This window comes from Sturnira hondurensis, unplaced genomic scaffold (assembly GCF_014824575.4).
Source record: "Sturnira hondurensis isolate 20B ecotype Veracruz unplaced genomic scaffold, ASM1482457v3 Scaffold0004136, whole genome shotgun sequence".
NCBI classification, from domain to species: domain Eukaryota; kingdom Metazoa; phylum Chordata; class Mammalia; order Chiroptera; family Phyllostomidae; genus Sturnira; species Sturnira hondurensis.
The window spans coordinates 38,687,807-38,704,275 of record NW_028076767.1 but is presented as its reverse complement, the minus strand read 5'-3'; the positions used below and the strand labels follow the sequence as shown (position 1 = coordinate 38,704,275).

At 36.9% G+C, this 16,469-nt stretch overlaps 1 protein-coding gene across 2 annotated transcripts in view; it reads left to right on the top strand.

Annotated features, from left to right (window-relative positions):
- AGPS (alkylglycerone phosphate synthase) overlaps positions 1 to 16,469 on the top strand; it is a 144,828-nt gene that overhangs the window by 67,852 nt on the left and 60,507 nt on the right. For both annotated transcript variants that reach the window (XM_037044384.1, XM_037044383.1), the window contains 2 exons: positions 8,083 to 8,208; positions 9,907 to 10,015. In XM_037044384.1, coding sequence (XP_036900279.1) covers positions 8,083 to 8,208; positions 9,907 to 10,015 — 235 coding nt within the window. The remainder of the gene's footprint in view (positions 1 to 8,082; positions 8,209 to 9,906; positions 10,016 to 16,469) is intronic.

The following is a 16,469-nucleotide window of genomic DNA, read 5'->3' as shown; positions in this document are numbered from 1 at the left end:
TCTCTTTCCCTCTAAATAAATAAATAAATAAATAAATAAATAAATATTTAAATTAAAAAGAGTAGCTTTAGAAAAATAAATAAAAATTGAATTTCTAGTTTTGCCTACAGTTTGCTTGTTCTGTAGCTTTCTAATTCTCAGTTGATAGAAACTCAGTACTTTGGGCTAAAATCCTTGGAGTCATCTATTTTGTTTTGTTATTTTATAATAGTTTCATTGAGGTATAATTGTCATGCAGTAAATTGTACTCATTTAAAATGTAGAACTTGAGAGGCTTCTGGTCAAGATGGTGGCTTAGGTTAATGTGGTATTCTAATTCTCCCACAACCACATCATAACTACAACCAAACTACAGAACAGCCATCATTCAGAATTGCCTGAAATCAAGCAGATTGGAAGTCCTATAACTAGAGATTTAGAGAAGAAGCCACATTGAAACTGGTTAGGAGTGGCAGAGATGTGAAATAGGCTCGTCCCACGCCCATGTGTAGTGGCTTGAAATTGGGAGGGCTGTCTTAGCTGAAGAGGTCTTCCATGAGTAGCGAAGGGTCCCAACCCCACACCAGGCTTCCCAGCCTCAGGTTCCAGGGCCAGGAGGAGAAGTCTCCATAATTACAGGCTGTAAAATCTAGCAGGGATTGTGGCTGAGTGAGACAGAGGGCTTCTGTAGTTCCTCTTAAAGAATCTGCACATGGACTTACGTGGACTCACTTGCTCTGAGCTCCAGCACTGGGGTGGCAGCTTGAAAGGCACCAGGGACATATGGGGAAGAACTGAATTGTCTGTCCTCAGGGGGTCAGCTTTCTCCCAGAATAAAGTGCTGAGAGAGGCCACTGTTGCTTTTCTGAGACAATCCCCCCCCCCCCCCCCCCCCCGCCCAGAGCTGGCAGGTGGGCCCTGTATCTGAGTCTCTATCAGCCTGGCTTATACTGTTCACCTTGCTCTGGTGATTCCCTGGGATGCTGCCCCATGCAGGTTGCAGGCCCACCCAAGCTGTTTCCAGTGGCTTTTCCATACAAATGGCCTCTTTTGCCTCCTGCTTTGGACTTTCCTAAAAATTACTCATGGAACCAGCATCTGGCCTCTGTGTACCCCATACCTCTTCCTAAGTGGTCCCAGGACCAGCACTAGTGGCAGCCAGTCTCCATTGTCCTTTCCTGGGTACCACCAAGCCCAACACAAGGAGCGGCCATCTGCAGATTGCTCTTGTAGCTTGTTCTGTGTGGCCCCAGGCAGGGCACAGTTGGCTGACATTGTACCTCCTGGGAGGCCCCAGAGCCAGAGCATCTAGTGGACAGCTTCAGACAACAGCAGACTTACAGCCCTGCCACTTCCATTAGCTACACGCTCAAGGGTGGACTCAATGAGCAGTCAAGCCCCACTGAAGCAAGTCCTGCTTCTGAGGATTGCCTCGGGCACAGAAACTTCTCCACTGTAGTCATAGCTAGTCGATCGGCTTTGGGGTCAGTCTCTCCCAGCTGACACCAACAGCAATCAAGGCTCAATTACAACAGGACAGTATGCAAAGCTGTGCCCCAACACTGGGGACCTGGCCCGCAACCCAGGCATGTGCCCTGTCTGGGGATTGAAATAGCAACCCTTTGGTTTGCAGGTGGGTGCTTAATCCACTGAGCCACACCAGCCAGGGCTAGAACCCGCATTTTAACAATATTGATTCTTCTGACCCATGAACATGGAATATCTCTAGGGGTTTTTCTTGGTATATAATTTATCTCTGCAGTGCCTTTTGGTTTTCAATGTACAGATCTTTCATATTTTTTAAATGAGATTTGTTTCTAAATATTGTATATATAGTAAGTTATATTTTTAAAAGTTTTCAATTTCTGAGTGTTCTATTAGTATATAGAAATACAGTTGATTTTTGTATAGAGATCTTATTTATATCTAGTAGCCTTGCTAAATTCACTAATTAGTTTTACAAGTTTTCTTGTAGCTCTCGTTGGATTATCTACATATATGACCATGTCCTTTGAGAATAAAGACGGTTTTACTCCTTCCTTTCTAATCTGTATGCCTTATTTCTTTTTCTCTTATCATTGTGCTGGCCTTTAATACAAGTTCAAAAAGAAATAAGAATGGACTTACTTGTCTTGTTCCTGATTTAGGAGAGATGCATTCAGTTCTTTATAATTAACTATGATGTTAACTATATGGGGTTTTTTTTGTAGTCGCCCTTTATTAAGCTGAGAAAGTTCATTCTCTCATAGTTTGCAGGGAATTTTTATTAGGAATAAATGTTCAGTTTTGTCAAATGATTTTTGTGTTTTAAGATGAACTATGAGGTAACTTACTATTTTTTTTCTCTAATGCAGGTTTCAGTACTCTACATTTTTCCGACTATTACTTCATCAGTATTCTGTACAGTTTGATATGTATATTTATTTTCATTCATTTCAAAATATTTTCTACTTCCCTTTTGATTTTTTTCTTTAACCCCATGGGGTGCTTACAAATTATTATTTAGTTGCCAATAATTGGGGAATTTTTCCAGATGTCCTTCTGTTACTGATTTCTTTGTTAGTTCCATTGTGTTCAGAAAACATACTTTATATGTCTTAAATGCTTTCAAATTAATTCATACTTGTTTTATGGCCCACATTATTGTGTATCTTATAAATGTTTCATGTGCACTTGAAAAGAGTGTGTCTTCTGCTGGTTTTGGTTGGAGTGGTCTACTGTAAATGTCTTTTAGGTCAATTAATTTATGGTGTTGTTCAGACTTTTGATATTTTTTCTTATTTTCTGTCTACTTTTTAAATCAATTTTGAGAGAAGGGAATTAGAATATTCAGCTATCATTGTAGATCTATTTTTTTCTTGCAGTTTTAATCAGTTTTTATTTTATATACTTTAAAGTTCTGTTATTAGGGGAGTAGGTGTTTATGATTATTGTATCTCCTTGACTAAGAACCATTTTGTCAATATGAAATGACCTTTCTTTCTTCCTGATACTATTTCTTGTCCTAAAATATGCTTCAGCTGATATTAAAGCAGCCATTCCAGTTTTCTTTGGACTGTTGTTAGCAAGGTATATCTTTTCCCTAGTTTATTCTTTTACTTATAGATAACTTTTGTCTTTATATTTAAAGTGCTTTTTTGTGTTGACAGCATAAATTGGGTCTTTACTTTTTATCTAGCTTGACAAACTGTACCTTTCAATTGGGGTGTTTAGACCATTTACCTTTAATATGTGGTTCTGTAAGTCTGGCATCTTGCTTTTTGTTTTCTATGTTTCGCATTTCTTGTTAGTTATTTTATCCCTGCATTTATTACCTTTTTTGGATTAATATTCTTTATGATACCATTTTATTTCCTTTGTTTCTTTATTAGCTATAACTTTTTGTTTTATTATTTAAGGGTTGTTTTAGTGTTTATACATGTTTAACTTGAAAATGTACATTGAAGTGATAAAATAACATTTCAGAGTTCAGTGTAAGAACCTTATAATATATACTTCCCTCTTCCCTGGTCTCCTTTGTGCAATTATTGTCACTTTACTTGTAAAGCCTAGTAATATGTTGTTTTGTTTTTGTTGAAAAGGCAATTATCTTTAAAGATATTTAAATAATAAGAAAAAATTTACCGGGGACTTCTGCCAAGATGGAGGCATAGGTGGAAACACTGTGCCTTCTCCCACAACCAAGTTTGAATACAACAAAGATTTGGAGAACAAAGACACAGCCAAAGAACAGAAAATTGAATTATACGGAAGTCCGACAACAACGAACCATTCAACTGGGATGCTAAGAGGGGCGGAGCCAGCAGCAGAGCAGGGTCGGGCAGGAAAGATCCCCTGACCTAGGCGCACAAGTAGCCCGGACCCAGTCGGGGCGCCGGGCAGACTGACCTTGGTCGCACATTCGCGCGAGTGAGACAGACCACACAGGCCCCAGGGGGCGAACCCAGTGGTGGAGGGCTGATGGCGGTGGCACACTCGCATGCAGTGGGACGAAACACAAGGACCCCGGTGATGGTGGCAGCTGCAGCACCTGTGGCGGTGGCGGCGGCGGCGGGAGGCGGCAGTCGGGACACCATTGCTCCTCTTTGACCCTGTCCCTACATACAGCGTCACAACCCACCGACTGAGTTGCCCTGCTCTGGTGAACACCTAGGGCTCCGATCCTGCAATGTAATAGGCACGAACAGCTCAAAAGATGGCACGAACAGCTCAAAAGATGGCACAAGAAGAACTCAAAGTCCCAGAGCCGATAACTAAGCGACCAAGAGATTGCCAGCCTCTCATATGCACAGTTCAAGACACTGTTTATCAGGATGCTCACAGAACTGGTGGATTATAGTTACAAATTAGAGGAACAGATGAAGGCTAAACTAATTGAAATGAAGGGAGATGCACAGAAAACCAATAGTGATGGAAAGGAAACTGGGACTCAAATCAATGGAATGGTCGAGAAGGAAGAACGAAACATCCAACTAGAAAGGAATGAAGAAATGAGAATTCAAAAAAATGAGGAGAGGCTTAGGAACCTCCAGGACATCTTTAAACATTCCAACATCTGGACTATAGGGGTACCAGAAGGGGGAAAGAAACAGCCACCAGTGGAAAACTTATTTGAACAAATAATAAAGGAGAACTTCCTTCCCCAGTCTGGCAAAGGAAATAGACTTCCAGGAAATCCAGGAAGCTCAGAGTCCCAAAGAAGTTGGACCCAAGAAGGAACACACCAAGGCACATCATAATTACATTAGCCAAGACTAAAATGAAGGAGAGAATCCTAGAAGCAGCAAGAGATAAGGGGACAGTCACCTACAAAGGAGTACCCATCAGACTGTCAGTGGATTTCTCAAAAGAGACCTTCCAAGCAAGAAGGGGCTGGAAAGTATTCCAAGTCATGAAATCCAAAGACCTACAGCCAAGATTGCTCTATCCGGCAAAGCTTTCATTTAGAATGGAAGGACAGATAAAGTGCTTCTCAGATAAGGTCAAATTCAAGGAGTTCATCATCACCAAGCCCTTATTGTATGAAATGTTAAAGGGACTTATATGAGAAAAAGAAGATGAAAAATATTAGCAGTGAAAGGACAGCAAACTCACAGTTATTAACAACCACACCTAAAACAAAAGCAAACCAAGAGGCCAGCTAGATCAGGAGTGGAACCATAGAAATGAAGAACACATGGAGGGTTAGCAACAGGGGGGTGGGAGGAGGAGAAGGGGGGAGAAGGCACAGAAAATAGCATAGACAGTAGGTAGAAAATAGATAGGGGGGAGGGCAAGAATAGTGGGGGAAATATAGAATCTAAAGAACTTGAGACACATGGTTATAAACTAAGGGGGGAGAATAGTGGGGGAGGGAATGTGCGGGTGGAGGGGAATGAAGGGGGTGAACAGAACAACTGTAATGGTATAATCAATAAAAATATTAAAAAAAGAAAAAAATTTACCCTTTCTAGTACCTTTAATTTCATCTAGTTACCCTTTCTAGTACCTTTTAAATTTCATCCTGTACTATTTACCTACTGCTTGGACGACTTCTTTTAACATATCTTTACTGTCAATGAATTCTTTCTCCTTTGTCTGAAAATGTCTTTATTTCCTTAAAAAAACACTTCATTTTTTAGGAGCAGTTCTAAGTTTACAACAAAAGGGATAGGGAGGTTCAGAGAGAGTTCCCATGTGCCCCCCTACCCCCACATATGCATAGCCTCCCTCAATCACCAGAATGATATTTTACCAAGATTGAACCTACATTGACATAATTACTCAAAGTCCAGGGTTTATCTTAGAGTTCTTCCTTGCTATTGTACATTCTGTGGGTTTGGACAAATGTATAATGACATATATTTCTCATTGTAATATCACACAGAGCATTTTCAGTACCTTAAAAATCTTGTGTTCTGCCTGTTCATCTCCTTGGCAACCACTGATCTTTTTATTGTCTAAATAATTTTGCCTTTTCTAGAATGTCATACAGTGGGGTTCGCAGGATATGTAGCCTTTTCAGATTAGCTTTTTTCATTTAGTAATATGCATTTAAGGGGCCTCCATAGCTTTTCATGGTTTGATAGCTCATTACTTTTTAGCGCTGAATAATATTCCATTGTTGAGATATACCACAGTTTATTTATTCATTCACCTTCTAAAGGACATTTTGGTTGCATCTAAGTTTTGGCAATATATGATTAGGCTGCTGTAAATATCCGTGTGCAGATTTTTATAAGAACGTAAGTTTTCAGCTCCTTTGAGTAAATGCCAAGGTGTTCTGTGACTAGATTATACTGTAAGAGAAGTATCAGCCAACTGTCTTCCAAAGTGGCTGTACCATTTTACATCCTGACTAGCATTGTATGAGAGTTTTTATTGCTCCACATTCTCACTAGCATTTGGTGTTGTCAGTGTTCTGAAGTTTGGCTGTTTATATAGGTTTGTAATGGTATCTCATTAATGTTTTATTTTACCTTTCCTTGATGACATATGATGTGAAGCATCTTGCTACCATTGGTGAGGTTTATATTAATGTCTTTGGCTCATTTTTTAATTGGATTGTTTGTTTTCTTATTGATGGGTTTTAAGAGTTCTTTGTATATTTTGGGTAACAGACCTTTATCAGATGTATCTTTTGCAAGTCTTTTCTCCCAGTCTCTTGTCATTCTTTTGGATTATTTTTTTCTCTGATTCTGGGTAGTTTCTTCTCTTGTATGTGCTTTTCAGTACTCTGTGTGTACTCACAGAAATAGGCTAGGTGTGTATTTGCTTCTGTATGTGTAATGTGGAGGTTTAGTCATGAGAATGTGTGAAAACTCCCTGTTCAGTACTTAGCATATCTAAGTCCTTCATGAATGTCTTTTCTTTTCCTTCTCCTAATTTTAGAAAATTTGAGTAACAGTAGCCTTTTGAGAGTAAATAATATGAATGTAGATTGTTTGGGAATTAGGGGAGAAATATTAGCAGTCTGGTAATCTTTATTTTTACCTGTTCAAGTCATGTATTAAAGCTACCCACTTGTGGGTGGTTATTAATCTCTTAAAATTAAATAAATTTATTAAGTATTTGGTAAAAAATCCTATATAACAATTGATATATTTTTAAGCCTTGTTTTCCTAGCAACACAACTAGAGAAGGGAAATAATTTATATTGCTTGTGTTACAGAAGCTAACAAATTACGTTCAACTGAATTGGCCCTCCAATTTTGGATTACAACTTTCATACCATACTTAAATATGTATATACAAACATAGCTGACACATTCTACACCTTCGCATGGCTTACTTGAAAAATAGAAGCAGTTGTTTAACTGGACGACTACCAAATGTTCAACACAGATTGATGGGCTTGAGTGTGGCCGACAGTGGGTATGCAGATGGTGGTGTCTGTACTGTTTGACGCGAGACGGCTGGATCTTGAAAATGATTTCAGTGGGATGGCTTCAGTGTTGTTGCAGTAAAGGGCACCCATTCAACCTCAGGTGCTGTGCAGATGGCAAAGCCAAACTAATTTAGAAAAATGAGAAACAAGTGACTATTTAATGTACAGGAATGCGCGATCTGCATCACAAATCAATGACAGTATTACATGCAGGAAACCTAGCCAGATGGCTGTACATTAAAACACATGACTCCTTGAGAGAATTAAGTACAGGCAATTTGCTTGGATTTTCTGCAGGCCTGCTGCATATTATATTAGGGTAGGGAGAACAGAGATTAAGTGCTTTATTTATTGGAAGTGTTTAGGTGAAGTTGGCAGTTGTTTAAGCATAATCTGATCTCCATAAGTATTTAAATGGTCTCTTTGTGGGAAAAAGTAGGGAGGGTAGTTGGCTTTAAAATAAAAGGATGAAGGAGTAAGATTGGTTGGTCAGCTTGTGGAAAATACAACTGTCTTTGGATCACATTTTTTAGTTTTGTGAAGTTTTCCTTGAGGCAAAAACTTAAAAAAAATTTTGGACAATTATGATAAAGAAGTATTTCTTTTTCTATATAGCTTTTAATGAGTCCAAATTCCAGGGACATATGGGAATTTTAAAATGGAAAGAGTTAATGTGTTGAGTGCTGTGTGAAATGGGACCATTTTCACTAGTAAAACATTGCATTTTTGTTTTTCAGCTTAAAGAAAGTGGTTATTGTACAGGTCATGAACCCGATTCCATGGAATTCAGCACTGTGGGAGGGTGGGTGTCTACGCGGGCATCCGGCATGAAGAAGAATATATATGGCAATATTGAAGACCTGGTAAATTTTTTCTGATTTATTATATAGTAATTGATTACTATATAGAGATTATTATAAAATGATGAAAGCCTTCAAAAATTGAGTTGGATGGTGGAGTCCTCTCAGAAGTATAGTTCTCTTGATTATGGTAATACTGACTATATGATAAAAAAGTTAAAAGACATGATGGTCATTACTTAAGGGTGCTCCTTCTCAGATGACTGATATTTAAGTTTTGTAAATGCTTCACAGTATCTGACTTACGTATAAATATTACTTTATAATCCTCATGGAGCTTTGGTCTTCAACTCTACCAAGATTTTAATCAATTTAATGAGGTGATTTTGTCTTTCTATTCTTTTGCCTTATAGGTTTTTATATTTATTTTTTCTGAAAAAAACTTTTTGTGTAGAAAGAGCCTGAATTAAAATGTTCTAGCAGGTGGCAGTATAACCTGTAAGGTTTTGCATGCACACCACTTTGTTTTAGCTGATCCGGGAGTTATTTTGGTAATAGTGTAACTGTGGGCATTCTGGTGCAGAATTAGGTATCATTTGTTCCATTTGTAGCTATTAATGAACATTTAAGTTATTTCAGATTTCAAAATTATAGAAAGCAAAGGGGAATGTCCACTTTAGTAATATTTCTTAGCATACCTTTGTTTTCCTTGGGTAAATCCTAGAGCTTGGATTCTTGTATCAAGGTGCTTATGCATTTTCAAGTCTTTGGATCCTTGAAGCCAAATTTCTCTATAGGAAATCTGTGCCAATTGACATTCCCACTAGCATTATGAGAATGTTTATTTCATTGGACTCTTTATTTATATTTTGTCTTAATTTTTTACTTCTTTAATTGCTAGTAAATGTAAACTTTTAAAATGATCTCTTTGCAATACTTATTTCTTATATTTGTAAGTTGCTTGTTGATATTTTCTTCTCACTTTCTTCAGCAACACAGGCTACTTTTATTTATTTGTCTAAAAACTATTCTAAAAATGTGTTAGATTTTTACCTAACCATGTCTGATTCAGATCTCAGGAACTCTTTTTGAATGACTATATTCCCCCACCAGCTGCCCCAGTATACTTGCCTTCTCACGTAGGTGAAAAACACCTCAGAGATGAATCGCACACACATCTTTCTTCCCTCTCTTTAACTTAGTCATTTGATCTCAATTCTTCATCCTAAGTTTGACCTGATCATAATTAATAGTTCATTCTTTTTACTCTTTCCTTGTAAGCAGGCAGATTAGATAAGTTGAAGGAAGGGATAGGAGAAAATAATTTTTTTTTAGTATTCTAAGCATCTAGAACAGTTTTGACATAAATAATAGTCTTTCATAAATATTGTTAAATAAGTGAAAGAATGAACCTAATAAAATATGGCCATTGCTTATATTTTCTGTCCTTTAGTTCTTTGCCATATGCATAACCCAAGACTAAATTTGATTTAAAGAAATGTGCTTGAAGTGTTCTTAAGATGATTAATATACCTAAACCAATAAGAATCTTAGATCTGTCCCTCTTTTAAAGTTTATAAAATTTATTTTTAGTCTGAGAATTACTAAAAGACATTAGAATTCTGAAGGGCATCAACATTTTATCACCGAACCCAATATTTAAAAAATAGTGTTTTGTATAAATATGTGGATGTGTGTATGTATACATAAGACATTCACTGCCATGTGTCTAGAATTTACATCGTGCATTGTATTAAACAGGTGGTTCATATAAAAATGGTAACACCTAGAGGTATAATGGAAAAAAGCTGTCAAGGACCTCGTATGTCAACAGGCCCTGATATCCATCACTTCATCATGGGATCTGAAGGTAAATACTACTGCAGATTTATTATGAAAAAATACAGGTTAGTGACTCAGTTTTTTTAAAATCTGTGATATTGTGATATCAGATCTTTGAAAGAAAGACATATATATTTAAAGAATAGTGATTTTTAAAAAGTTTTATTACTTTAGTAGTACTTCATAAAGTTTTTATTATGAAAACACCTTATTAACCTTCTTACATTTTTCTTTGTTATAGTTTTAGAGGCAGCTTGGTCTTTTTGGTTTTATTTGATTTTTCTCTTACAGTTCTTAATAATATTGAGAAAAGTAGTTATTAGAGTTTAAAATGGTTTGCTTTAACATTTTATGTTACAATATTCTTCTATGTTGTCTGAATAATTAGGGGAAAGGACTGATGAAGTGTTGTTTTATTGTCTTGTCTTTCTGTATCTCTGTTCAACAAGTCGAATTTAGAATTCTGTTGATTCATAACTTTTAAAACTTAATGTTGGTCTTTTCTTTTGTCACTACTTAGGTAATATCCGTTGCTTAACTACTTGGTGCTGTGTAGATTAGAATGTAGTTTTTTATTTTACTCCAAACATTTAATTCCTGTACCATTCAGAAAGAAAACTAATCGTCCTTTTATTTTGCAAACTCACTGTTACATGGGCACTGTGAATTGAAGGTGAACATGGGTTTTTTTTTTTTTAAATTCTTAGAATGGTAGAGAGCGATATTCTTAAATTAAGAGAAATAAGGTAAAATAAGGTTTCTAAATTAGAAGAGGAACTCTTCGGGAGGTGGTACAAGCTTAAAAAAAGATAGGTTTTGGAAACATTTAGGTATATGCATGGATTAAAAGCAATTTATAATAAACTAGGGTAAATTCTAACCTTTGACACTAACATGAAGGAGGGGAAAACAGTGTCTCTTAGAGCATGCTGAAGGTCAAATACTGAGTTATAATCAGGGGATTAGTTTAGATCTTTTTAATAACAACAAATGACAAATCTTTGTCAATATACTCCCCATTTTACTCTTATTTTCTATTTTTATTTATTTTTTGTATATATTTAAATTAAATTTATTGGGATGACATTGGTTAATAAAGTTTTATAGGTTTCAAGTGTACAATTCTATGACACATTACCTCTGTATTGCATTGTGTGCCCACCACCCGAAGTTAAATCTTCCGTCACCATAGACTTGACCTCCTTTACCCTTTATTGCTCCCCCACTCTACTTCCTTCTGGTAACCGCCATACTGTTGCCTGTGTTTGTTTATTTTTCTTGTTTGTTCTTACTCCTTTTCTGATTGGTATACCCTTATAAAGAAAACAACATTTTTAATGAGAAAAATAAAATGTTAAATTACTTTAATACAGTTCTCTAATACCATTTTGGACATTTTTGTGCTATTGCATCATCTAAAAGTTAACTGAAAGAATATAACTTTTTGCCACCAGATGTGAAATTGAATAATAATTAGGTATTAAAACATAATTATACTTTTCATATATAGTTGGAATGACCTCTATAAATATAAATTATCTTTTCAAGTAGCCACTTCAGACATTTTGAAAATCCCATTGATTAGCATTTTTAAAGTCTGGTTTCGAGGTTCTGTACTAGGACACCGAGGACACTAGTAATGATAGACCATTATAATACAGTATGATAAATTCTATGATAGAGGAAAACACTGGAAACATACATACAAAAGTTCACATTAATGGGTATTAAGAAGACTTCTCAAGAGAGGCCATACTTAAAGTGGTCCTTGAGGGTTGATAAGGAGAAAATAACTCCTGATGGAATGGGCTTGAGGGAATAAGATGGAAGGGAAGTACCTTGCAGAACTGCATGTGGGCAGGCTTAGAAATGAGAAAGAACCACCCCAGCGTTATGAAGCTGGGAGTTTTTCAGTATAGCGGAAACATAAGATTTAATTGTAGAGTGGAATAGGCAGCAGCTCTGTGGGCAGAATGGTGGAGGTTATAGGGTGATTATGTTACAGAAGAGACCCACGGAGGGGGTGTACGATATACTGTTACTAAAAGGACCTCCCTTTTTTCTCCGGGGGTCCCCCACTACTAGATTTGCTATGCCTGCTGCCAAAGGAAAGACATCTCTCAATGCCAGAGATTTGCGAAAAGGAATTACTTATTTAAAAGCTGTACAGACTTAGAGTAGTGACTTAATGTCTTCATTAAAATACTAAAGTCCTTTAGAATACCCACAGATGCACACAGTCCTTCCTTCTCCCTCTGCCCTAGTCTGGGGTACCGTATCTCAGGAAAAGAAGTAATAAGTCCGTGATTCAGGCTCTCGGCACCATCAGCTGTTTTGCCGCCATGATCTCCAGTTAATCCAGTACCATGTGGCACCTTCTCGTGACCCACCAGCAAGAGTCCTTTCACCCCTTTTCTTCCAGGCAAAGTCTCTCCTGCTGCCTAAGCCATGTGGCAAAAGGGAGCACCCCAAACCACAGGGTCCCCACTCTGCCAAAGCCACCTGATTCTCCCCTCATATGGCTGCCCACCTACATTTAAATCCCTGCACCAGTCTTCCTCTGCAGCCCCATATGTGACTCCTCCTGCAGTCAGTTACACCTGCCAGCATTCCTGTATTTTTCCAGCCTTACTGGGCTGCCATTGTAAGTCTGGGCGGGTGTGTCCCCATGGCCTGGAGCCAGTCTTCTCCAAGCTCTCACACAGGGGCTGTAACCAGGGGGAGCTGCTTCCCAGTTACCTCTTGGGTGGAAGTCACTTCCATCCCCCTGGCTGAAAGCATGGCCACAGCTATTTAACATATCCATAAGACCGGTTAATGGTTATAGTTATGCTAAATGATCATGCTAGAGGTTAGCTGCAAAGCTGTTGCTATACGACAGAGCTCTGAATGGCCTTGCTCCATGTGTCCCATTCCCCCAGCTCAGACTTGAGGGGTGGCGAGGACATCCTGTATATATTTTTCTAACATTTCCTGGACACCTTGAGTTCTGGACCCTATCATGAATCACTGTTTGGGGTCCCCCTCTTGGCTGTACCCTGTTACAGTTAGGGAGCTAATATGACCTTTATACCATTTAAAGTAGTTTGACCTTTATTTAAAAGACTGGACTACTTCCCTCTCATCAATTATTGAATACATTTAAGGGAGACAAACTCATTGTATTAAGTATGCAAAGAAATATGATTTATAAAAATATTTTATTTTAGGGTAAATTACTGTATTAAAATGAGATTTTATTATAAATGTCCATGCAGAATGCCATATGATCTAAGGGCACAAACTGAATTCTATCAGCTCTGGATTTCAATCCTGTTTTCACCACTTATATTTCTGTGACTCTTTCAATTAGCTAATTTTCTATGCCCATGGTCCTCAGCTATAATATGGGGGTAATCAAGTAATCACCTCATAAGCTTTTTGTGAGAATTAAATGAGATTGTGCTAAGCAGTTTATAAGCATGCAGTAAGTAGTCAGTAAATGTTAAATTTATCACTGTTGTGGTGGTTTATTATTTTGGCATTATTGATCTTTACACATGTATCTGTGGTCCCTAATCCCCATTTCTTTGTGTATGTGGATATAGAATCATCTTAATATAGGCCAAGAGACAGTATGATTGAGGAACTAATTTTATGTGAAATCATATTCTTTTATAAAATGTATTTTATTTGCTATTTTGAACTATCTAAATAATTACCTGCCTTAAATGTGAATTATAAACTTTTCCTTGAGCTTTAAAAATATATTCTTTTGCTTCAGTTAAGTCATTTGAGGGCAATCTTGAAAGCATTGCCATTTAAAAGCCTGTTTTCCCCATCCTACAGAGTTCCACATGTGACTAACCATGTTAAGTGTTTTTGTCTTGTTTTTGTTAATGAAATTTTCATATTTTTAACAAGCAACTTCTCATTTTAAATGCTGTAACATGATTAATAATATTAATAATATATGCTGTAACATTAATATATTCAGTGTATATTAATACATTAAAATTATAATAAATAGTCAGAGCATTCGAAATGCTCTGGACTCTTTTCCTATGTATGGAGTTGACTAGTAACTTACAATGATTTGCACTTCTATCTGAAAAATGTTATAGTACATTAAAAAAAACATGACCCCACTGTTTAGCCTTTTCTGTAGTATGAAATAGATGAGATGCTTACTATTGGTTCTTTTTTGTAGTTTTATTGGTCACCTTTTGGTTAAATAATGCTCATTCTTTAGTGTGGATTCCTCAGGAGAGGCACAGTTGAATATCTTGTGAGTTCTGGGGTGTTCTAAGTTGTTTTCCTGTGACCTCAATTCTTGCAGGACAACTTGGGTGGATGGAAATATCCTTAAGGTCACACTTTTCTCCCTTGTTTTTGAAAGTGCTGCTCCACTGTTGGTTTGGTTTTGTGTGTTGTTTTAAAGAAATTTGATGGCAGCTTTCTTGCCTTTGTAACTTGTTTCCTTTTTTTGCCTGGAGGCCCTGAAAATTTTCTTATTTCTTTATTGTTCAAATTTAATGCTTTTAGCCCTGGCTGGTATAGCGCAGTGGATTGAGCGTGGACTGCAAACCAAAGGGTTGCTGGTTTGATTCCCAGTCAGGGCACATGCCTGGGTTGTGGGCCAGATCCCCCTTGGGGGCCATGTGAGAGGCAACCACATGTCTGTATTTCTCTCTGTCTCTTTCTCCCTCCCTTCCCCTCTCTAAAAATAAATAAATAAAATATTTAAAAAATTATTAAAATTTAATGCTTTTACAGGTCAGAGTTTATTGTCTTGTATCATTTTGCTCTGGTGCCCAGTGGACCCTTTCTATGTGCATATTCAGATTTTATCTGTGGAAAATTTATATTGTGGTGTATATATTAGGGGCTGTTCCCTATTGTTTTGAGTTTTCTTCTTCAGGGATGGGAGGCCAGTTACACGTATATCTGACCTCCTTTGCTTGTTTCTATATCAGCCACTGTTTTTCTCTGACCTTTATTCTCGACTTGTTTTTTTGTATTTCATTTTCTATTGGTTATTTTCTTGCCTTTGTTCAGTGCCCTTTGTTAAGTTTTCATTAAATCTATTCTCTGTTCTCTTTTGGATTCCTTATAGCTCAGCCTTTGTTTTTTTATGTTTGTTGTTGCTGCTCTTGCTCTTCTACTTCTGAGTTTAATCATCTCTTATTTCTTACATTTTCTCTACTTATGTTTATGTTTCTTAGTGTTTATATTTCTGACTTCAGTATTTTTCATTTCCATAGATGCTTGTTTGACAATGTTTAATTCAGCTTGAAATGTGTTACAGTTTTCATTAGGATCAAGGTTAGTTTGGGGAGGAGGAGCTTTTCACCTGCAGGAAAGCTCTTTTTAAAGCTCTTTTCTGGCTTTTTGCAGTTTTTTTTTTTAAATGGATTTCATTTGCCTTTCTCTGTTCCTATTTGTTACTTGGAAAGTTCCTAGTTTAAGAGTGTTTTTTTCTTTCACTTCTACCCTCTTTTGCGCTCCTTGTTATGGCTGGTGGTGGTTTTGTTAGGAAAAGGCATAGCATCTTGTCTCTGTAAGAGCAGTATTTTTTGTTTATTTTGTTCTTTCCTTTCACTATTTTGTTTCCAAGAGTACCACACTTCTCTAAGTATTATGCTTCCCTAAAAATACTCCTTTTGCTTCTCCAAGGCTGCCACTTCTGGTTCCTCCCATTTTCAAACCTCTCCAGGGCTATGTACGATACAATCTTTCTTTAGAGCTTTTATTTATTTGTTTTTAGACATAAGGGAAGCGGGGGAGAAAGAGAAGAAGAGAAACATCAATGTGTGTTGCCTCTCACACGTCCCCAGTGGGGACCATGCCCACAATCCAGGCACATGCCCTGACTGGGAATTGAACTGGTGACACTTTGGTTCGCAGGCCGGCACTCAGTCCACTGAGCTACACCAGCCAGGGCTCTTATGTAATCTTTTAAGCCTGTTCTTGCTTTCTGCTCTTTTAAGCTTGTAGCAGAGGTCTGTAGGAATTGTTACTATTTTTTAAAATCTCTACTTACAAGTAATTTAAATGTTGCAGTTTTATTTATTTTTTGTTTTGTTTTGTCTCCTAGTAATACTCAAGGTGTAGTTCCTATGTAGTTTTATTTATTTTCTTTTTTGATTTTTATGTTTTTTGGGGAAGAGTAAAGGGAGAAGATTCAGAATCAAATGACTGCCATTCTTCTCAGTCCTAGAGTCACCTGAGAGTGTATTTTCAAATTATGAAAGATTTTATTCTCTTCAAGGAAATACTTGCATTTTATAATAACAATTGAAGCATTTAATTTTCTTTAGAACAAACATTTAAAAATTATAAAATTTATTGTAATACATTTTTATTAAAACAGAAAGAAAAGTGAAAGGCATACTAGCCTCTATTTTGTCACATTGTCACGGAGGTATTGTAAAACATTAAATTAAGTTGGTATAAAATATTGGTATAATGTACATATAATCAAGCAATATGTAAGCAAGTAT